Source organism: Oncorhynchus gorbuscha, linkage group LG09 (genome assembly GCF_021184085.1).
Source record: "Oncorhynchus gorbuscha isolate QuinsamMale2020 ecotype Even-year linkage group LG09, OgorEven_v1.0, whole genome shotgun sequence".
In the NCBI taxonomy this organism is placed as follows: Eukaryota; Metazoa; Chordata; class Actinopteri; order Salmoniformes; family Salmonidae; genus Oncorhynchus; species Oncorhynchus gorbuscha.
Genome location: NC_060181.1, coordinates 48341953 through 48366901, shown reverse-complemented (window position 1 = coordinate 48366901; position 24949 = coordinate 48341953). Strand labels below are relative to the sequence as shown.

The 24949-nt window shown below is 42.5% G+C and overlaps 1 protein-coding gene across 4 annotated transcripts in view; it reads right to left on the bottom strand.

The window, feature by feature from the left end:
* LOC124043724 (dachshund homolog 1-like) overlaps positions 1–24949 on the bottom strand; it is a 284092-nt gene that overhangs the window by 103808 nt on the left and 155335 nt on the right. For all 4 annotated transcript variants that reach the window (XM_046362622.1, XM_046362623.1, XM_046362624.1 and 1 more), the window contains exon 2: positions 8295–8410. In XM_046362622.1, coding sequence (XP_046218578.1) covers positions 8295–8410 — 116 coding nt within the window. The remainder of the gene's footprint in view (positions 1–8294; positions 8411–24949) is intronic.

The following is a 24949-nucleotide window of genomic DNA, read 5'->3' as shown; positions in this document are numbered from 1 at the left end:
TGTGTGTGTGTGTAAAGGACGACTAATACAGAAAAACGTACAGACGTTTTGAGCCTCTGGCAATTTCAATGATAGCATCTAATGTATTCACCAGATTTAACCCCACTGTCACAGAAACTGAATAATGACCGACATTGCTATTCAAATTCTTTATGGGCTACACAGTCGCTCATAACAGTCTTCATCTGGCTTTCATTGGCTTGCAAGGACAGTCGTGGGGCAAAACAGGCAAATTCTTAAAGAACTTAAGTTTCAATGTCATTTTCATTTTACTGCTGAATGACTCTGAACAAGGGCAGTGTGGAGTGCAATCGAGATTGCGTCATCTGCAGGAGTGGTTTTCAGGTGAGTGAAATGCAATTAGTGAAAATGTTTATTAATCATATAATTTAACCAGGGCTTTCAGATCAATGCCATCTGTTTTTAAGAGAAACACTTTAATAAGAGAATTAAGATTTTTGCAAGTGTTCTACAGAAAGAACAGGCTGTTCATCGAAAGTCACCTATGGTACGTACAGTCAAAGGCCAGGTTGACACAAATACATAAGAGCATAATTGTCCAAAATACCCAGTTTTCTCCCAATCAAAAGAAAATACATGAGAAGTTCATTCCAACTTGGCTACAGTTGACAGCATGACCTGAGTACAGTTGTATGCACCAAATGACGCATATACTGTATCACTGAAAAACATTTCCTTGAAGATTAGTCTAGGACCATGGGAGGAAAAGGGTGCAAGCAAACAGTTGTATAAAGGAAACAGTTGGAAACAGACTAGACCCTCTCCAATTCGCCTACTGGCCGGTCCCAACAGATCCACAGAAGACACAATAGCCATTGCACTGCACACCGCCCTCACCAACTTGGACAAAAGGAATGCATATGTGAGGATACTATTCATTGACTATAGCTCGGCCTTCAATACCATAGTGCCCATTGGCTCACCACAAAGAATTGAATTCCTTCCTATGCAACTGGGTCCTGGACTTTCTGATGGGCCGTCCCCAGGTGGTGAAGGTAGGTAAACATTACCACCTCCACACTGATCCTGAACATGGGGTCCCCACAAGGGTGCATCCTCAGTCCCCTCCTGTACTCCCTGTAAACCCACAACTGCGTGTCCTCACAAAGTTCCAACTCCAAGCTCGCTGACGACACAACAGTAGTAGACCTGTTTACCAACAGCGATGAGACGGTCTACAGAGAGTAGGTAGGCACTCGGACAGCGTGGTGGCAGGTAAAAAACCTCTCCCTCAACATCAGCAAAACAAAGGAGCTGATTATGGACTTCAGGAGGAACCAGGCTGGGCATACCCCCATTCAGATAGGTCCCAGAGGGCCCTCAACACGTTCTACAGGAGCACCATTGAGAGCATACCGTTGGGCTGCATCACTGCCTGATACTGCAACTCTACCGCCACAGACCGCAAGGCTCTACAGAGGGTGGTACAATCAGCCGAACGCACCATTGGGTGCACACTGTTTACCCTCCAGGACACCTACAACACCAGGTGTCGCAGGAAGGCCAAGAAGATCATCCAGTTCCTCAGCCACCCGAGCCACGGCCTGTTCTCGACGCTTCAATCACTCAGACGCGGGCAGTATAGGAGCGTCATGGCAAAAACTGTATGACTGGCCAATCGCTTCAACCCCCCTAGGGAGCACAATATATCGGTAAGCATTTAGGAATCGGCTGATATTATCTAAAAATGCCTAATGTCTAGTTATGTGTCGTGCATACCTATATAACATACTGTAGGTAGACGACATAATAACGCCACAAAAAATACTGTGCTACACAGAACAAAAGCAGAAAAATACTAAGTGTACACTTCCAACAACTAAACAAGTTCGAGTTCAGCAGTCCTTTGAAAGAGTAAGAACATTTTATCGAGGCAAGATCCAAGCAAAGCTACTTGCTTAACGCCAAGCTACTTGCTATGGGCGTCACTACTATTAGCTTCATGACTGACATTTGGACCAGCAATGTCAGCCCCATGAGCATGCTGAGTCTGACAGCACAATGGGTCTACGAGGATTTCGTACTGAGGAAAGCCGTATTGCATGCTCAAGAATGTGCTCGTTCTCATACCGCTGCTGCCATTTCAATGGCATTTGAGAACATGTTTGAAACTTGGAAACATGAACACACTCCTAGCTCCATTCGAACAACTGACTGGAGAAATAAACTCATCAACTGCGTCTGCAGCAGAAGTGATACCCTCTGTCATGACATTGAAACTCCTGCTGAAAAAAACTGCAGACACAGACTGTAGGGGTTAAAACTTGCAAAAGTACAAGAGGCTGTGAACAAGTGATCCGGTGGCATTCTCTCTTTACTGTGTCGCCACCATGCTCGATGCTTGGTACAAGAACCCCTACTTCGATGCAGACAAGAAATAGGGTTTATATGAAATGAAATGAAATGTTGGACACAGCTGGACAAGATAGAAACGGACACAGTGACAGTGCGCACCAAAGATGAGAGGCCACGGACAGACAGAGTTGAAACTTCAGTGCTTGACATGTATCATGAAATCCTGGTTGAGACTGAACAAATGAACAACGAAACAGCACAGCAAGTAAGTGAATTTAATAGGTTATGATTTTGTTTTATTGGTAATGGGGACATATGTAAATGCCAACAAAGTAACTTTTTGGTGTGTGTGTGTTTGTGTGTGTTAAAACTATTTAACTGTACTAGAATGCTTAAAAGGCTGCTAAAATTTTAAATATCGGGTGTCGGCATCAGGTTTTTTTTGGGCAAGGAAAATATCGGATATTGGTATCGGGCAAAAATGTAGTATCGGTGCATCCCTCATTGTTACAGTTGTCAATATGTTTATTATTATTATTGTTTTTTCCTGCCCTTTTTGATCGGCACTGATGGAGCTTAAGAATTTCACTGTGCCCTGTGCATGTGACTAATAAACTCTAATCTAATCCCCAATGCACACACACAAGCACACACTCCTCTCTCCAGCAGCTGATATGCAGATGGTGAGACCAACTGAGCCACTGACAGGGAGGTGCATATCATTTAAAGCCTCGTTTGCATCTTAAAATACATTGGGACCATATTGACGAACAGTATACATCATGTCACCAAGGCCTGCTCATTTGCAATGGCACCTCTCTGCTGTTCCATATGCATGAGAACGACACATACACAAATGCACATACACACACACACACACGCACACACAAGGCTTGGTAATGAATGTGGCCTCTGCCCAGCCTGAAGGTCAGCTTTCATTTCTGTCTAATGGCCAAGAGTCAACTGTTTTCCAAATGAGATGTATGCAGAGTAGACTGCAGAGTAAATATTGAAATCACCTCCGGGGTTGTTACTAAGATTCATTCCGCCACAAATCAGGTGCGGCATAAAGGACTTCTAGAGTACAGAAGATGGCATTCACTGATGCATTGTGATGTATGCATGTACAATTTTTAGTTCACCTACTGTGTAGGTTTGATGTACACTGACTTTACAAAACATTAGGAACACCTGCTTTTTACATGACATATACTACTAACCAGGTGAAAGCTATGATCCCATATTGATGTCAGTGTAGTTGAAGGGGAGGAGACAGGTTAAAGGAGGATTTTTAAGCCTTGATACAATTGAGACATGGATTGTGTGCCATTCAGAGAGTGAATGGGTAAGACAAAATATTTAAGTGTCTTTGAATGGGGTATGGTAGTAGGTGCCAGGTGCACTGGTTTGAGAGGGTCAAGAAGTGCAACGCTGCTGGGTTTTTCACACTCAACAGATTTCCATGTGCATCATGAATGGTCCACCACTTGTTTTATTTACCTTTACTTAAAGGACATCCAGCAAACTTGACATAACTGTGGGAAGCATTGGCGTCAACATGGGCCGGCATCCCTGTGGAATGCTTTCGACACCTTATAGAGTCCATGACCCGATAAATTGAGTCTGTTCTGAGGGCAAAAGGGGGTGCAACTCAATATTAGGAAGGCGTTCCTAATGTTTTGTACACTTAGTGCATATTGTGATGACAAATGATTGACCAAATGTGCTCAAATCATCAGAGACATTGATCTAATCTAGAAGCCATTGTGATGTTCAGAGAAATTATTGACAGGTATCTCTGCCAAGAAAGGACGTTTAGCAGAAAAAAAAGAAGAAAAAAACACCAATAAAAAACTAACAGATTCATCCAGATCTACTTATCTATGATAAAGGGACTCGGTGAGACTGATCCCCACCTTCCGAACCCCATCTTTACACAATATAAGTGTAAATTGAAACCTTTGTTCATATAATTATTTAATTTCAGCCAATCTATTGTCAATAGCTCATAACACGCACCCACCTTACACTCAATCTAACAAGGAGGCGTCAAGATCTCCGAACAAGCAACAAGTCTATTAAAATGACTAGACGTGTAAATGTCAAAAGGCCCATCCCACACACTCCTCCTAATCTGCATTCAGTACTATGCAAACAAAATACCTACATCATGGATTCTTTCAAATTCACCCTAAAAGATTCAGACAGACTGGTTTTTTTGTCTGGTCATCTAATATACACACACAGAGAATCCTCCTTGGCCACAAATAAACACCAACACAACAGGGTCATGTTCATTAGCGCACACAAAATAAAACATTTTAAAACATTTTGCAACGGGAAACAAAAATGAGTGTTTCTCATTGGAAAAGTCCAAGCAGTCCATTTTCTTTCATTTGGTGCCTAATGGACATGAACCAGTGTTGCATGGTATGGACACAGCCACACCACACAAGTTGGAAAGCAAACACCCTTCCCAACGCCCCAATTTCGACAAATGGAAAACAGCATGGCAGAGGAGGAGAGTCAGAGTCAGAAAACAGCAAATAATGGAGACGAGGTCTGATGGTTGCCCTCGGAGCAGCTGTCATATTAAATAATAATGAAGCGTCTATTAATATGCAAAGGAAGTGGCAGCCTCGACTGGCTTAACGCTGTCATGCCTCTGCATATTGTCAGGATCTTCATCATTAATTAACACGCAAAGCTACCCCATACCTGCGACCAATGTAAGAACATTTCTCTCTTACGACAAACACCCACCCTGATGCCACAGCCCTTCTCAACACCAACCGATGGGAGTAATTAAATTAAAATTAGATTAACTCCACATCGGTACACAAAAGAAAGACAGACTTTTAAGTCTCTTTTTCCCTTCTCCTCTTGATAGAGAGGCAGTGACAAAGAATGACCTGTGTTTTATCTGTTGTGTTGCTTTCTCTTTATATCTCTCTCTCTCTTTATGCTCTATCCCTCCCTCTCTTTGCTTGCGCCTCTCTCTCTCTCTCTCTCTCTGTAATGCTACTGTATGGTCCCCCCGGTCTCTCGCTCTCTACTCTTACGTGCAGCGCTGAAACAGTAACTAAAACTGTTTCTGAGATGCAGAGGTTAAGCTAAGTAGCAGAGAGGAGAGACAGTCCATGTCAATGAGCATGGATTTGGGGAAGCTTCCTTTTATGCATGGGCTGGCTGTGACGGCGGTAGTGGTAGTGACAAACTGGGGTTTTGGAGTTCTTGCGAGTCCTCGGGTACACCACACCCGCGGCACTTAAACTCAGCGCTATTCACATGACAAATTGTGTATCAATTACAGATACGCACAGATACGCTGTGACCAGCGGCGAACTGGAAGCTGGAATGGGAAGTTGTGTGTGTGTGTGCAGAGCTAGGATATTGTGGTGAAGATGGGTGCCTAGGTAGTGGCCAGAGTGTGAGTCTCTGAATGCAGGCTGATCAGAAAGCCTCTCTACAGTAAAGGAGATGTCATCTATGTGTGCTGTCAGTCCACGGCATCCCATTTAGTGGGCCAATCTGCCTGTAATGCATCAGCAACTGGAAAGACTCCAGAGCAACCCCAATCCCTGGGGCGCACCCACATGCACATACACACACATACGCACACACGCAGATTCATGCACACACACACACACACACACACACACACACACACACACACACACACACACACACACACACACACACACACACACACACACACACACACACACACACACACACACACACACACACGCACACACGCACACACGCACACACGCAGATTCATGCACACACACACACACACAAAAATACACACACAAACACACAAGAACACACACACGCACACATGCAGACACGCAGATTCATGCACTCACACGCAGATTCATGCACTCACACACACACACACAAGCACACATGCGCACACATGCACACACATAGATGCATGCACACACATACACACAAGCACATCCAAGTACACACATACACTTGCACAAAAGCACACAAATGCATACATACACATACGTGCACACACACGAGCAAAGGATGTTTCCTTAAATTGAAACCATGGCAAATTAAGACACCCTTCCCTGAATTGAACTGGTGTCAAGGGCAAAACATACACATGTCAACAATGTCTCTCACATAAATAGGCTTTCTCAAAATATAAATCATTGAGTCATTGTGTGGAAAAGCACACTTTCATAATGCACTGTATCTCAACTTTGGCACTACAAAACTTTTAAAAAGTCAACATTTTCAAAGAACCTTCATTGGCTGAACAATATCTGTGACTCTCTCTGAGTGAAGTTTTCATGCAAGTGGCCATCGGAGAAGATTGGGTTATTGGGTGATTTGCCGGATTTGGTGCAATGCATCATGGGGGACATATTTTTGTTAAATGGAGTCACCTGCTCTGCAGAGACAGGGTACATGACTGAGTAGTATTCCATTGCTAGTAAGCAAACTACTATGTATGGTCACTTTGCATCATTTTGAAGAATCATTTGTCATAACTTTGTTACTAACTTTGTACCATAATTAAACCACAGAAGCCAGTTAGGGAGAAAGTTCAGCCATCTTGGCTTTTGCAGCCACACATAGAAAGGAAGTTACGAGGGGACCAAAAAAAAAAAAAAAAATTTATCTTGCTTTCCTGAATAACCTGACTAAATGTCAAGGTCATAGACTCCATCGGGGCTTAAAGGGGAGGGATATCAAAAGGCTTTTCTGTTGCTTTATGTTCCACTAAATAAAACCATGGCTTTCTCATCTTTGTCCTGCTTTGCTGTACCGAATGGCCTTTTGAGTCATTCCAAACAAGACACAGATAGTATGTGACCTCACCACACTCCCAGAGTTCAAAGCTGGGCATTGATCTGTGAGCCTCCATTGTTAAGAATCTGGCCAATCTGTGTCTGCTATTGAATTTAAAACATTTCTCAGGTGAATATTATTATTTTTTGCCTTGGAAAGAAAATAACTCACTCCCACGCTGTTTTTTCTCGATGAGAAAATGTGAGTGTAAGGTAGGAAGACTTTCAGAAATACTCAAGCATAGCAAAATCTTGGAGGCAAACTTGTAAGATTACAAAGAAAATAAAACCAATTCTATGCAGTTTAGTTGTTTCTTGCAAGATGGCTAAATACAGCAAAACTAAGAGTTAAGAGAAACCTAAAGACAGTAAAATATTATTAAATATGGAAAAATCTAAATAAATGAGGGGGAAAAACTAAATATGCAAATCAGAGCATTTACACCCAGCGACATCAAAGACGTCACAATGCAACCAGCCACAAATAGAACAAAAGCATTAGCTGCATTAAGACTCGCCCGGGGGCACGTTAGGTCACAAACGGTTGTTGTTGATTCTTGTGGCGATAAAGCTTGCTTTAGCATCAACCATGCCTATGTACATACCACCAGTGGAGTGGATTTAATCGCACTAATTAGAATGCTCTCAAGGCGAAACGCAGCATCTACTAAAATAATCTGAGAGAAAAGGACGTCACTCCAATTTATTCTCCCTTTCTGTCTTTTTCCTTCCTTTTCTCTCTCTCTCCATTTCCGGGGGATGAGTTAAAAAATATATATTTTTTGTGAACTAGTTCAAACGAGCTGCTGGTTGTCTGGTGGTTGTCTGATGGTTGTCTGGTGGTTGTGTGTGCATGCGTTGCTCTGCTTGCAGTTTAGAGGACAAGGAGGGGGAAGCGTGGGGTACTTTGGGGGTGCTGAGGATATGGAGGATGTTTCATGTTTCAGTGTGTGTGTGTGCCCGTGCATGTGTGTGTATGGTTAGCGTGTGCATGTAGGTGCACAAATATGTGTGTGTACGTATACATTGACTATGTGCAAATACTGTATTTGTGTGTTTTTGTGCGCGTGCATGTGTTCGTGTTTGTGTGTGCCTCGTGTGTGTGTATGTTAGAGTGCACTTGCGTGTATGCATGCGTCTTTGTTTGTGTGTAACTACAATACATACCTGAGGATGGGAAGGTTCCAGGGGACATGAGGCCAGGGACAGAGTGAGGCATGATGTGTGGGTTCTCTGATGATGTCACACTCTGGGTCCTCTTTGGAGGTCTGCCTGGTCTGGAGCTGGGAGAGACAGAAGAAAGAGGACTTGAACTTTTGACGCTCTCTCTATAGAGACATCTTCCCTTACCTAAAAACAATCCTCAATACCCCTCAATACTCCTCTGTGACCCCCCCCCCACACACACACACACACATCACCGTCATAAGTCAAACAGAATGGAGGGAAACATGTAATAGGGTAAGGTAAGCAGATGTCGGCCAGGGAGCAGAGCGAGAGAAGGGGGGGATGAGTGAAGGAGAGAGGGGACGGGGAAGGGGAAAAGAGGGAGAGAAAGAGAGATGTTACAGAGTAAGACACATATGAGGAAGAGGTAGAAGGATAGAAATGTTGAAATACATGTTGAAATAAAGACAGACAAAGAGAGGGAGGAGAGAGTGAGAGGAGAAAAAAGAGATGGGGGAGAGGAAGGTGTTAACATTTTGGACCACTGCAGAATGCAATTCCATTCCAGAGAGCCAACAAAACATGGTACTGTAAATAAATTCCCTTTTCAAGGACAGTTGCTTTCCGCCGCTCCAACATAATAGACTTCCCGTAACTAATTAGATTACACGCTGAATTTATTTCCTTTATTGAAGATCAACCACTTTTTGATGCATAATTCATCGGCCGTACCTCGTTACCTGCTCCCGCGTATTAATATTCCAGCACACTATTTGAATTGCCTCACTTGCATATGATAAAACCTAGCCGAGGCTGCAGCGCTCTATCAGCCCTCTCGGCCTCGAAATTACATGTTAACTTGCTATAATTATTGCAGTCAGGCCCCACTATTGATTTATAGGACTTTGAAAAAAACCAAATATGTGTAGTTCTGGTAATGAATGATATGTTAAGGTTCTTCAGGAAATTAAAAACCACTGGGTGCCTTAGGAAATGTTCCGCTTGTTTGATTTAATGTGACGCCGTAGCTGGGAGGTGGAGGAGAGACGAGGTGATTCGGTGATTCAGACTTGTTGGATCTTTTTGATGGGCCCCCGTTTATTACTGCAAATGAGAAGAGCCCAGATTTGGACTTGATAAATGACTCCTCTGGCTTACTTTCAGAGCTGAGCTGATATACCCTGTGTATGTATTCCCCCATATCCTAATCAGTTACTTATTAATAAGCTTTGTATCGCAATCGATATAAACTTTAGCTGGCGTAGTTATAGTTTGAAAAAGCCTATGGGATATATTGTCAATATGATCACATATTCAAGACGCAGGGATTTTATTAGGCACATTCCATTATTGAACTGAACACTAATTAACAAAAAAACAACGAAGAGAACGAACGAAACCGAAATAGTTCTGTCTGGTGCAGAAAGACACAAAACAGAAAAAAACTACCCACACTGTGTGTTTGGTGGGAAAAGGCTACCTAAGTATGGTTCTCAATCAGAGACAACAATAGACTCTGATTGAGAACCACACCCGGCCAAACACACAGAAATAGAAAACATGGAACCCACAACATAGAATGCCCACCCCAACTCACGCCCTGAACAAACCAAAATAGAGACATGAAAAGATCTATAACGTCAGGGCGTGACAGTACCCCCCCACAAAGGTGCGGACTCCGGTCGCAAAACCTAAACCTATAGCGGAAGGTCTGGGTGGGCATCTATCGGCGGTGGCGGCTCTGGTGCGCGACGTGGACCCCGCTCCACTTAGGCTTGGCCCACTTAGGTGGCGCCTCTGGAGCGGGGACCCTCGCAGCGGGCCCTGGACAGGCGGGCGACTCTGGCAGCTCCGGACCGGCGGGCGACTCTGGCAGCTCCGGACCGGCGGGCGACTCTGGCAGCTCCGGACCGGCGGGCGACTCTGGCAGCTCCGGACCGGCGGGCGACTCTGGCAGCTCCGGACCGGCGGGCGACTCTGGCAGCTCCGGACAGGCGGGCGACTCTGGCAGCTCCGGACAGGCGGGCGACTCTGGCAGCTCCGGACAGGCGGGCGACTCTGGCAGCTCCGGACAGGCGGGCGACTCTGGCAGCTCCGGACAGGCGGGCGACTCTGGCAGCTCCGGACAGGCGGGCGACTCTGGCAGCTCCGGTCAGGTGGGAGGCTCCGGCAGCTCCGGACAGGCGGGAGGCTCCGGCAGCTCCGGACAGGAGGGAGACTCTGGCAGCAGGCTGGGGAGACATACAAGCGGCCTCCTCCATGGCCGAGGCACCGGTCACACTGGGCCGTGGAGGTGCACTGGCTGCCAGCTAGTGCACCTCATATGCACTGAATGCCAGCTTCCACCCGGCAAATGCGGGACGCTGGCACCGAGCACTCCGGCCTGTGAATACTCGGCCGAGACACAGTGCACATCACCCCATAGCACGGGGCCTGACCCACCTGAGTGGGCTCAGGTCTCTCGGGCTTCTCGGGGGGCTGCCTCTCAGGCTTCCTTGCCAGCCGTGTTCGTGTTGCCAACTCCATTCTCCGGTATCCCTCCTCGCAAAGTTCCAGAGAATCCCAGGTGGGCTCCGGCACTCTCCCTGGGTCGACCGACCACCTTTCTACCTCCTCCCAGGTTGTCTCATAGTCCAAATAGCGCTGCTCACCTGTCCAGGAGTCCCTTTCACCACGTTGATTGATCCTTTGGTGATGGGTAGTTCTGTAACGGCAGTTGGAAGGAGTGGAGGACCAAGGTGCAGCGTGGTACGTGTTAATCTTTATTATTTGAACTGAACACTGATAAACAAAACAACAACGAAGAGAACAAACGAAACCGAAACAGTTCTGTCTGGTGCAGAAAGACACAAAACAGAAAAAGTATGGTTCTCAATCAGAGACAACGATAGACAGCTTGCCTCTGATTGAGAACCACACCCGGCCAAACACACAGAAATAGAAAATATAGAACCCACAACATAGAATCCCCCCTCCCCCAACTCACGCCCTGACCAAACCTAAAATAGAGACATAAAAGGATCTCTAAGGTCAGGGCGTGACAGTTGTAAGTGCTTGTGTACTATGACTGGTGCGTGACGGCTAATTTTGTACCCACATTTTGTTCTGGATGCTGTTGGTTTTGCTAATAAAACTGCTCCGGTTATTACCCAGTTCTGCTCTCCTGCGCCTGACTTCCCTGCCGCCAGCAACGCACCCCTTACATTATTGAAATTTAAGAAAAGAGGTTTCATGCTCAAACAACAGGAGTAGAAGTTGAACTCAATTGACATTTCCCACAATGATAAACAGTTCAACACAGTGGTGTGTCAGTTCAGCCAGTCTCAGAAGTTTAATCTATTCAGTCCTTTTTCTTTGTGATGTGTATTTACCTATATGCAGCCTAAGTACTCTCTCCCTCACACATTATCTGACTCACACACAAATGAGAGAGAGAGAGATAAAAGATAGCGAGAGAGAAAGAAGAGCGAAAAAATTGTGAACAAAAGGGAGGTAAAAAGATAGCAAGATAGAGAGATAGAAAGAAGAAAGAAAAAGAGAGAGAGAACAAATAAGTGTCCGTTCAACCTGGGGACATCTGGAAATGTAATTCCCATTTCTACAGAGCCACCACCTCTTTGATCTTATGAGAGGGAGAGATCTCAGACAGTTTTACTGTCATCACTTTCACTTATTCTCCGTCTGAATTATTTACGAAAGACCTCAATAGAGGGCATATGATGGGCGAATGGCTTTTTTCAAACAAAAATAAAAGCAGAAAAACTCCAGTGGACAAAACATGTCACATCGACTTGGAGCTGATGGCCAGAGGGGACCAGTAGAAAGGAACAGTTTAGTAGAAGTCATGTTTAGATAGGCTAGAAGAAGATATGTCTGTGTATTTAGAGGGGTAGCATTTCAACTTTGTATGCAGTGGACTACAAAGCACTGGTGGTGAAAGCTGTACCATAACAGAATAGGGGGTGTCATCTGAAACAGATGTCATTGGGCCACTGCATGTTGTGGTCATGAAGTACAGTATGTCTGGGACATAATTAATAACCATGCATTGTAATACCCATGCACCCCAATAATGTATATTAGCATGGGTTAGATTTAGCATGATCAATTATCCGTATAGAATTTGGAATATGCAATATATACATACAGTGAGCCCCATAATTAATTGGACAGTGACCGTTTATTTTTTGTTATTTTGGTTCTGTACACTAGCACTTTGGGTTTGAAAGGATACAATGACAATGAGGGTGAAGTGCAGAATTAGAGGGTATTTTCATACATATCCGATGAACCGTTTAGAAATGACAGCACCTTTCGTACATGGTCCCCCCATTTTAAGGTACTAAGTATTTGTTGAATTGGCTTCACAGATGTGTGTCGTTAGGCAGGTGTATTCATTTGTGTCGTTAGTGAATGCAGGAGAGCTGTTGATGAATATTATTGATTCTAGACTTTGCTATTGCCTTTGTAGGTTGTTCTTGGGGTGTGACAACATGAAGACAGCAGTGTCGATGCAAATGAAGCTGGCCGTCATAAGGCTCAGAAATGAACATCAATCAGGAACATTGCAAAAGCCCTGGGCCCAAGTTAACAGTTCGGTTCATCATTAACAAGAAGAAAACCGGTGAACTCAATTATGTCAAAAGACCAGGTAGACTGAGGAAGAACAGGTAGACTGAGGAGAATACTCTCTATGGTGAAGAAAACACACCTGACAACAGCCCAACAGATTAAAACACTCTCCTGGATGCAGGTGTAGATGTGTCAAAGTCTACCATACGTAGAAGACTACACCAGCAGGACTACAGAGGGTACACTACAAGATGCAAACCACTGATACGCCTGAAGAACAGAAAGGACAGATTACAGTTTGCTAAAAATCACCTAAAAGAGCCCCAAGAGTTCTGGAAAAAAGGTATTGTGGACAGATGAGACAAAGATGAACATGTACCAGAGTGATGGAAAGAGGAAAGTGTGGAGAGAAAAAAAGACATGTCCGTGATCCAAAGCATACCACCTCATCCGTGAAACATGGTGGAGGGGGTGTTATGGCTTGGGCCTGTTGCTGCCAGTGGAACAGGCTCACTTGTCTGCATCGATGATCTGACTGCAGACAGAAGTAGAACAATGAATTCTGAAGTCTACAGAAGTATTTTATTTTAATGCCTCCAAACTCATTGGACGGCACTTCATCATGCAACAAGACAATAAACCTAAACATACTGCTGAAGCAACGAAGGGGTTAGTGATGGCCAAATAGTGGAAAATCATTGACTGGCTGAGTCAATCACCGGATCTGAATCCAATTGAATATGCATTTTACAATAAGGCAATAAGTCCCTGAAACCATCAGGAACTGAAGATGGCTGCAGTACAGGCCTGGCAGAGCATCACCAGGGAAGATACCCAGCATCTAGTGATGTCGATGCATCGCAGACTTCAAGCAGTCATTGCATGCAAAGGATATGCGACCAAATATTAACAATGATTACTTTATTCTACATTATGTTAAACTGTCCAATGATTTTTGATGCCTGAAAATGGGGGGGACCATGTACAAAAGTTTCTAAACGCTTCATCCGATGTGTATGAAATTACCCTCAAATCTGACAGTCTGCACTTCACCCTCATTGTCATTGTATCCTTTCAAACTCAAAGTGCTAGAGTACAGAACCAAAATAACTAAAAAATGGTCACTGTCCAATGAATTATGGTGCTCACTGTATACACAGACTATACAAAACACCTGCTCTTTCCATGACATACAGTAGACTGACCAGGTGAATCTAAGTGACAGCTCTGATCCCTTATTGATGTCACTTGTTAAATCCACTTCAATCAGTGTAGATGAAGGGGAGGAGACAGGTTAAAGAAGGATTGTTAAGCCTTGTGACAATTGAGACATGGATTGAATGGGTGAATGGGCAAGAATAAATATTTAAGTGTCTTTGAACAGGGTATGGTAGCAGGTGCCAGGCGCACCGGTTTGTGTCAACGCTGCTGGGTTTTTCACACTCAACAGTTTCCTGTGTGTATCAAGAATGGTCTACCACCAAAAGGACATACAATGTTTGGTATACTCAGTGTATATACCAGAAGCAATGTATGGTTGAATATATTTGATATATTCAATTCATTTCAGTTTAATGTTAAATTATGTTAGCCATTGGGTGCATGACCCATACTTTTCATCATACCATACAGGTCCTGAGAGAATTGCATTAGGGAGACACTGAGGGCATTTTAACTTATTAACACTCATCAGGGATCATTACGAACCATTATGAACTCTCTAACATTTCATATAGTCCTTCCCATATGGTTGAGCCTGACAAAGATCCCAGTGGGCCAACCCGTCTTATGTGTGTGTCACTATAATTCACTGGGAAGTATTAGAGTTGCGGACATCACTTTTGTCCTATATTTATTTTTCTCTATGCAGCATCTGACTACTGAATGTCCATACTTTTCATTTTTCTACTGGGCCCATGCAGGACCATGCTGTACAGTTGATTGACAATGGAACTCAAACTGGCCCAGAACAAAAGAGCCAGGCTATTTGTCAAGCTGCAGATGCTGACTCCCTAAATAGCTTGGCACATAAACTCCTCAGAAGTAGGGCATTATTGCAGGGAGAGATGGTTTAAATTTAAGACTCAATGTGATTGGGATAGCGTATTTGGTTGATCGAGAAAGTGCAGTAATCTAGACCTACAGACAAAAGTATCATGCTTAAAAATGTAATACGCAAATCATCTCAACATAACTTACCAAACCAAGATATTGTACTGCACAATCCTTTTTTAGAGACTTTGAGATATGAATTAATGTTATGTATATTAGGGTACATTGACTTTTATTTGGGTTTTGGGGGTTTGAAAGTGCTACAATTAGCGGTTAATGGCTAGGTAAGCAAAAGCAAAGTGTGGTTTTGTACATATACCACTTTCATTGTGTAAGTCATTTGGTACTGTGGGTGAAGTGTCCCTTTAATTTGGGTGAACCAGCCCACAGACTATCCACTCCTCCTTTTGTGTTTCCACCACAGGATAATCCGTGGGGTTTCATAACTCTGGAAACCAAATAGGACCCCAACGACCTAGGGGGCGTGGGCCAGCAAAATATGTTACCAATCGAGGAATTCTTCCTTGCTCTCCTTTAGCTGTTTTGCTACCATGGTGAAAACAACATAGTGGCTGAACTTTCCCTGAGCCATCACACTTCCTTTAATGGACTGGGTCTGTGTTGACTGAACAGTAAATGTCGGAGACCCTGATACTATCTAAAACACTATGCTGCCCAGGCAATCAGATTACACAAGGCCCAACAATACACTCAACCGTGCGGGTCCAATTTCAATGCAACAACGCAATAAAAGCCCAATAATTAAATTCATGTTCTCACCCCCTTTTACAGGAAGCAGACATGAGGTGATACTGTATAATACCAATACATCAGATATCACATCAGTCTTTTGGATCGCATGGCACAACAGTGCACCTCCACCCTATCAGACTTTCCAGTCGACAACAAATACAAATGAAAGGGATCTTGTTTCGGCGAATACCGTGATTATGAATGTTACGCGGAATGACGGTAAATGTAGTGATTATGATCTATAAGAAATCTATTCAAACTTCAGAATTCTGATTTCTTATCTCCAAGTAAGCAAGCTTTTCCTTACAAATCATCTAAAAGGGACATATTCAGATGAAGTTATCAATGTAGGCCTAGTGTGGGTCAATGTGCATGCATTATGGCAGATTTACTCAAGTCAGGTTACCCAAGTATTATTTTGTGTTGCCTCAAGTCGAGCCATTGACCTTTTTATCTCTGTCTTCTGTTTGACATCTCTGAAAGGTAAGGAGTAACAGAATCATTCTGTGTGTAAACAAAGCTTTCCCTCTCCAGGCCTCTGGCAATCAAGCCTTATAAAATATTAACCCAATGTCATTGCCCTTTTCAAAATCTCTCACCTAGAATTCCCTAATTGTTCCTTTTCTTTATCTTGAGAGAGCAGCGAGTAAATAAATTAACAAAATAGCTTTTATCGCCCCCGCATAACCTTTTAACTGAGGGATTATCTAGAGTTTATTTTTCATTTCTTTTGGAGATAGCCAAGTGAGGCCCATTAATTGGTTTGCTGAGGTGGTGACCACTACCAGCAATGGAACAAGGTCTTTTTGATAGAACAAAAGCACAGCTTCTTACCTTCTCGACAGTCAAAGACAAACAGTCAGGGGGAAAAAATGTTGGGAAGCCATTTAGAAACACCAGGGCTGAATGTGCTGAATTTATATTTTCTATTCGGTTCAATCGAGTTGCTCTAATACGCAATTCCCTGAAGAGGTTATCTTTGTGTTTGTTTGAAGGACAGGGATAACAAGGCTGGGTTGTAAACAACGCGCAATTTACCATCCCTGCAGATAAGATAGGATTGTTGGTAGAGGAGAAACAACTCAAATTAACTGTTTAACTTTAGTAATGGGAAGGAATTGACAATTAGCTATACTGTCATGTATTTGTCTGTTGTTGTTTGGGTTGTAAAACCTGTTTTGGAGTCCAACTAATAACATTTTATTAGAAAATGTAGGGAGAGTGAAATAAATTATATATAAAACAATTATTTGATGAAACATTTTATTTGGCCTTACTGCTATTAGCATTTTCCAGATGCCCTTATCCAGACTTACAGGAGCAATTAGGGTTAAGTGCCTTGCTCAAAGGCACATCAAGAGATTTTTCACTTGGCTCGGGGCTTTGATCCAGCCACCTTTCAGTTACTGGCCCAACACTCTTAACTGCTAAGCTACATTGCCGCCCATACAAACGCATTGAAGAACAGATTCACTACACGGAACAACAGAGAGTCCCCTCAAAACGATCTGAAGTAAGTTTGTTCTGAGAGATATAAGAAAGACCAGGAAACATGTATTTAACCCCTTATTTTTGGTAGTAAACAGTCTCCAAATACACTGCCATTAATTTTCTCAGGCCTGTGGGCATCCTAGAGCAAAACAACCAATATGTATGTATTCACGAGAGTCTCACCTTTTCACAGCGGGGTCATATTAGTGTGTAGCCCAAAACTGTTCGGATACTACAGACAGAAGTTTGCAGATCGGCTGATATCTCTAGCTTAAACTGACAGATTTTTATGGGGATTTTTTTTATTATGCTCATTAGATTTACGCGGGGGCATGGACATTTAAGCATCACATCGTCATATTTTGTTATAAAGTATTCTTTGTAACAAAATATTGACATATAGTTCAGGATGCTGTGTATCCCTGGAAATGATCAGGATTCATATAAACATTATGGGGTGGCAAGTAGCCTAGTGGTTAGAGCATTGGGCCAGTAACTGAAAGGTTGCTGGATCAAATCCCTGAGCTGAGAAGGTAAATATCTGTCATTCTGCCCCTGAACAAGGCAGTTAACCCACTGTTTCCAAGTAGGCAGTCATTGTAAATAAGAATTTGTTTTTAACTGACTTGCCTACTTAAATAAAGGTTAGATTTAATACAATTACAGTTTTGAAAACAAAGTGGAACAGGGTGTGTTATTACCACTACTTTTTAAAAACAAGGTCTATATTTATTTCCCAAACACAATTCAACACAATCACAAATGGTTGTCTTTTAATCACCTTAAGCATCTGTTATTACAGTCTTAACACCTAACAAACGCTTTGTATTTTTTAATATATATTTTTTTAACATAGGCCAGCCCTTGTTGGTCCCAGCAATGATGCCTTGCATTACACCTGGGAAGAAAACACTCCAATTTGCCATTGGCTCAACAAACCCCATGGCCATTGGCTCAACTTACACATACAGTGCCTTGCGAAAGTATTCGGCCCCCTTGAACTTTGCGACCTTTTGCCACATTTCAGGCTTCAAACATAAAGATATAAAACTGTATTTTTTTGCGAAGAATCAACAACAAGTGGGACACAATCATGAAGTGGAACAACATTTATTGGATATTTCAAACTTTTTTAACAATCAAAAACTGAAAAATTGGGCGTGCAAAATTATTCAGCCCCTTTAAGTTAATACTTTGTAGCGCCACCTTTTGCTGCGATTACAGCTGTAAGTCGCTTGGGGTATGTCTCTATCAGTTTTGCACATCGAGAGACTGAAATGTTTTCCCATTCCTCCTTGCAAAACAGCTCGGGCTCAGTGAGATTGGATGGAGAGCATTTGTGAACAGCAGTTTTCAGTTCTTTCAACAGATTCTCGATTGGATTCAGGTCTGGACTTTGACTTGGCCATTCTAACACCTGGATATGTTTATTTTTGAACCATTCCATTGTAGATTTTGCTTTATGTTTTGGATCATTGTCTTGTTGGAAGACAAATCTCCGTCCCAGTCTCAGGTCTTTTGCAGACTCCATCAGGTTTTCTTCCAGAATGGTCCTGTATTTGGCTTTATCCATCTTCCCATCAATTTTAACCATCTTCATAGTCCCTCCTGAAGAAAAGCAGGCCCAAACCATGATGCTGCCACCACCATGTTTGACAGTGGGGATGGTGTGTTCAGGGTGATGAGCTGTGTTGCTTTTATGCCAAACATAACGTTTTGCATTGTTGCCAAAAAGTTCAATTTTGGTTTCATCTGACCAGAGCACCTTCTTCCACATGTTTGGTGTGTCTCCCAGGTGGCTTGTAGCAAACTTTAAACTACACTTTTTATGGATATCTTTAAGAAATGGCTTTATTCTTGCCACTCTTCCATAAAGGCCAGATTTGTGCAATATATGACTGATTGTTGTCCTATGGACAGAGTCTCCCACCTCAGCTGTAGATCTCTACAGTTCATCCAGAGTGATCATGGGCCTCTTGGCTGCATCTCTGATCAGTCTTCTCCTTGTATGAGCTGAAAGGGGACGGCCAGGTCTTGGTAGATTTGCAGTGGTCTGATACTCCTTCCATTTCAATATTATCGCTTGCACAGTGCTCCTTGGGATGTTTAAAGCTTGGGAAATCTTTTTGTATCCAAATCCAGCTTTAAACTTCTTCACAACAGTATCTCGGACCTGCCTGGTGTGTTCCTTGTTCTTGTTCGCTTTTAACGGACCTCTGAGACTATCACAGTGCAGGTGCATTTATACGGAGGCTTGATTACACACAGGTGGATTGTATTTATCATCATTAGTCATTTAGGTCAACATTGGATCATTCAGAGATCCTCACTGAACTTCTGGAGAGAGTTTGCTGCACTGAAGGTAAAGGGGCTGAATAATTTTGCACGCCCAATTTTTCAGTTTTTGATTTGTTAAATTTTTTTGAAATATCAAATAAATGTCGTTGCACTTAATGATTGTGACCCACTTGTTGTTGATTCTTCACAAAACAATACAGTTTTATATCTTTATGTTTGAAGCCTGGCAAAAGCCTGGCAAAAGGTCGCAAAGTTCAAGGGGGCCGAATACTTTCGCAAGGCACTGTATATATATATACATACAGTACTTGTCAAAAGTTTGGACAAACCTACTCATTCAAAGGTATTTATTTATTTTTACTATTTTCTGCATTGTATAATAATAGTGAAGACATCAAAACCATGAAATAACACATATGGAATCACGTAGTCACCAAAAAATGTTAAGCACATTTTATATTCTTCAAAGTAGCCACCCTTCCCCTTGATGACAGTTTTGCACACTCTTGGCATTCTCTCAACCAGCTTCACCTGGTATGCTTTTCCAACAGTCTTGACGGAGTTCCCACATATGCTGAGCACTTGTTGGCTGCTTTTTCTTCACTCTGTGGTCCAACTCATCTCAAATAATCTCAATTGGGTTGAGGTTGGGTGATTGTGGAGTCCAGGTCATCTGATGCAGCACACCCACACTCTCATTCCTGGTTAAATAGCCCTTACATAGCCTGGAGGTCTGTTTGGTCATTGTCCTGTTGAAAAACAAATGATAGTCCCATTAAGCGCAAACCAGTTGGGATGGCATGTTTCTGCAGAATGCTGTGGTAGCCATGCTGGTTAAGTGTGCCTGGAATTCTAAATAAATCACAGACAGTGTCGCCAGCAAAGCACCCCACACCATCACACCTCCTACTCCATGATTCACGGTGGTATCCACACATGCGGAGATAATCTGTTCACCTATTCTGCGTCTCACAAAAGCACGGAGGAGGGAACCAAAAATCTAAAATTTGGACTCATCAGACCCAAGGACATATTTCCACCGGTCTAATGTCCATTTCTGGTGTTTCTTGGTCCAAACAAGCCTCTTCATCAAATTGGTGTCCTTTAGAAGTGGTTCCTTTGCAGCAATTCGACCATGAAGGCCTGATTCACGCAGTCTCCTCTGAACAGTTGATGTTGAGAAGTATCTGTACTTGAATTCTGTGAAGCATTCATTTGGGCTGCAATCTGAGATGCAGTTAATTCTAATGAACTCCTCCTCTGCATCAGAGGTAACTCTGGGTCTTCCTTTACTGTGGCGGTCCACATGAGAGCCAGTTTCATCATAGCGCTTGATGGTTTTTGCGACTGCACTTGAAGAAACTTTCAAAGTTCTTGAAATGTTCCTGATGGACTGACCTTCATGTCTAAAAGTAATGATGGACTGTCATTTCTCTTTGCTTATTTGAGCTGTTCTTGCCATAATATGGACTTGTTCTTTTACCAAATAGGGCTATCTTCGGTATACCACTACCTACCTTGTCACAACACAACTGATTGGCTCAAACGTATTAAGAAGGAAATACATTTCACAAATTCACTTTTAACAAGGCACACCTGTTAATTGAAATGCATCATGAAGCTGGTTGAGAGAATGCCAACAGTGTGCAAAGCTGTCATCAAGGCAAAGGGTGGCTACTTTGAAGAACCTCAAATATAAAATATATCTTGATTTGTTTTACACTTTTTGGTTTCTATATGATTCCATATGTGTTATTTCAAAATTTTGATTGCTTATTCTGATATTTCTTCATTTGTTATTTCTTTATTTAACCTGTTAAGTCGACCCTCTACTTTTTCGAACATTCTGTTAAAAATCGCGCAACATTTCAGCGCCCTGCTACTCATGCCAGGAATATAGTATATGCATAGTATTAGTATGTGTGGATAGCAAACACTCTGACGTTTCTAAAACTGGTTAAATCACGGCTGTGACTTTAACAGAGCGTGAGTTTCATCGAATAGCGCAGGAAAACCTGATCACTGAAAATGGAAATAAATATCCTTGCGCTTACTTCCAGGAATTGTTCAAAGTGAACCGAATTACATGAGACCGAGGTTTCAGCGCCTACAGCTACCACACGTTGTCTAGAGTCTTGTGATTTGATTCGCAATTGATTCTTGGTCTAACCGGTTCAAGGGAACTCCTTCCCTCCGTTCTCCGACCGGATGCTTTGGTCAAGCTCTCTCGGCCATGTTTTTTTCAAGACGACACCTATAGAAGATACATCGCCTCCTGATGAATTTTATCGCTTATTAACGTGTACTAATACCTAAAGTTGCATTACAAAAGTATTTCGAAGTGTTTTGTGAAAGTTTATCGTCAACTTTTTTAATTTTAAAAAATGACGTTACGTTATGAAACGCTCTTTTTTTTCGTTTATCATACAGTCTACATAGAACGATATCTAGGCTATATATGGACCGATTTAATCGAAAAAAAGACCCAATAGTGATTATGGGACATCTAGGAGTGCCAACAAAGAAGATGGTCAAAGGTAATGAATGTTTTATATTTTATTGTGCGGTTTGTGTAGCGCCGAATATGCTAATTATTTTGTTTCCGTCCCATGCGGGTCTTTTGTGGTGTTACATGCTATCAGATAATAGCTTCTCATGCTTTCGCCGAAAAGCATTTTAAAAATCTGACTTGTTGCCTGGATTCACAACGAGTGTAGCTTTAATTCAATACCCTGCATGTGTATTTTAATGAACGTTTGAGTTTTAACTAATACTATTAGCATTTAGCGTAGCGCATTTGCATTTCCAGAGCTCTAGATGGGACGCCTGCGTGCCAGGTAGGAGCAAGTGGTTAATTTGGACTATATTAGCCCACATCACTTACATGCTAGGTTTAGGACTTCATATTGAAGCTTATAGAGACCCCAACTGATGTATAGAAAAATCTTAAAATGATCTACTTTAGTTTCGATACAAGCATCATGAAACCTCTAATACTATAACTTAATTTGACTTGGTGAATTTTTAAAATATTTTTTTTTTTACCTCTCTTGGGTAGGGAAGTATTTTGACGTTCGGAGGAAAAGCGTGCTCAAAGTAAACTGCCTCTTACTCAGGCCCAGAAGCTACGATATGCATATAATTGGTAGATTTGGATAGAAAACACTCTAAAGTATGTCTGTGAGTATAACAGAACTGATATGGCAGGCGAAACCCTGAGGAAAAATCACCCCCCCCAAAAAAAAAAAAAAATCAGCCTACCACTATTTTCAATGGCTATCACTTTTATTATAGGGCCAAGTCCTCCCAGATTGCAATTCCTAGAGCTTCCACTAGATGACAACAGTCTTTAGAAAGAGTTTCAAGCTGGTATTTGGAAAAATGAGCCAAAAACTGTTGTTTTCCTAGGTGGCTCCCATTTTGGCTGTAGTGTTTCCAAGCGCGTGGATGAGAGCGCGTTCTTTGGTAATTTGTTTTCCGGGTACAGACAATAATGATTCTCCGTCTTAAATTGTATTGTTTATTTACGTATTGGGGTACCTAAGGTTGAATTATAAACGTTGTTTGACTTGTTTAGAAAAGTTTATTAGTAACATTTGGGATTCATTGTGTATGCATTTTGATGGAGGGATTATTGAGTGAAGCGCACCAGCTAAACAGAGTTTTATGGATATAAAGAAGGACATTATCGAACAAAATGACAATTTGTGAGTAACTGGGACCTTTTGGAGTGCCAACAGAAGAAGATCATCAAATGTAAGGCATTTTTTATATTGCTATTTCTGACTTTCGTGTCGCACCTGCCTGGTTGAAATATATTTTACATGTGTTTGTAGGCGAGGCGCTGTCGTCAGATAATCGCATGGTGTGCTTTCGCCGTAAAGCCTTTTTGAAATCTGACACAGCGGCTGGATTAACAAGAAGTTAAGCTTTGTTTTGATGTATAACACTTGTGATTTTATGAAAGTTAAATATGGATAATTCTGTAGTTTGAATTTCTCGCTCTGCAATCGCACCGGATGTTGGCCAGGTGAGACGCTACTGTCCCACCTGCCCATAAAAATGAACTAACTTGCTCTATGTGGTTTCTTCCATCCATGAAATGATGACCTCTTCCTGAATATTTTGTGAAATTATACATTTTGTGTATGGTTTCAAAGAAACAAGGGTGGCTCAACTTACCCTACTCTCCCATATGTTCCTAAAAAGGACATTTACTTTTCACACACCTCAGGCCTACAAATAGGTACGCTGAAGAAATCTCACAAAGGGTAACACAGTGATACAAGAGAATATATGTATTTATTTATATTTATCCATCCATCCATCCTTTCCCTCATCTCTTATCTGTTTCATTTATTTGCATTTAGCCTCTGTTGCTTTATCTCCATCAGCTTTTCCTCACACCTGTCAAATAGTCCCTCGCACAGGTAGCCACATTTCCCTTATCAGATTCAGATACAGTAGCTGCACTATTATTGTGTCCCTGTGTGAGTGTGTGTGTTTATGTGTGTGTGTGTGTGTCTGTGTCTGTCTCTCTCTCTCTGTGTGTGTGTGTCTGTGTCAGTCTCTCTCTCTCTGTGTGTGTGTGTCTGTGTCAGTCTCTCTCTCTCTGTGTGTGTGTGTCTGTGTCAGTCTCTCTCTCTCTGTGTGTGTGTGTGTGTCAGTCTCTCTCTCTCTCTCTCTCTCTGTGTGTGTGTGTCTGTGTCAGTCTCTCTCTCTCTGTGTGTGTGTGTCTGTGTCAGTCTCTCTCTCTCTGTGTTTGTGTGTGTGTCAGTCTCTCTCTCTCTCTCTCTCTCTCTGTGTGTATGTGTGTCTGTGTCAGTCTCTCTCTCTCTGTGTGTGTGTGTGTGTGTGTGTCTGTCTGTCTGTCTGTCTGTCTGTCTGTCTGTCTGTCTGTCTGTCTGTCTGTCTGTCTGTCTGTCTGTCTGTCTGTCTGTCTGTCTGTCTGTCTGTCTGTCTGTCTGTCTGTCTGTCTGTCTGTCTGTCTGTCTGTCTGTCTGTCTGTCTGTCTGTCTGTGCATGTGTGTGTATCAAAACCCCATTCTTTCCAATTAGCAGTCGGAACAGCTGCATCTGTTGGTAAACGGTGAGACTTTTGTCTTGGAACAATATATCACAGATCAAATGAATTGGAAACAAATAAGGGTATAGAGTTAGCAGCATCAATCCCACTGCCTTTCTTTAGATCCTGCTTTAGTGCCCAGCTCTACCCTACACTCTTAGAAAAAAAGGTTTCGTAAAAGGTTCCTCAGCTGTCCCCATAGGAGGCAGAACCCTTTTGGATTCCATGTAGAACCCTCTGTGGAAAGGGTTCTACAAAGGGTTTTCCTATGGGGACAACAAAATAACCCTTTTCGGCCCTGGTGAAAAGTAGTGCACTATATTGGGAATAGATTGCTATTTGGGATGGATCCATGGTGTTCAGATTAGAAAAATGGGGGGTTCTGAGAGTGTTCGTCCTTCCTACTTCCCTTTATCCGTGGTAA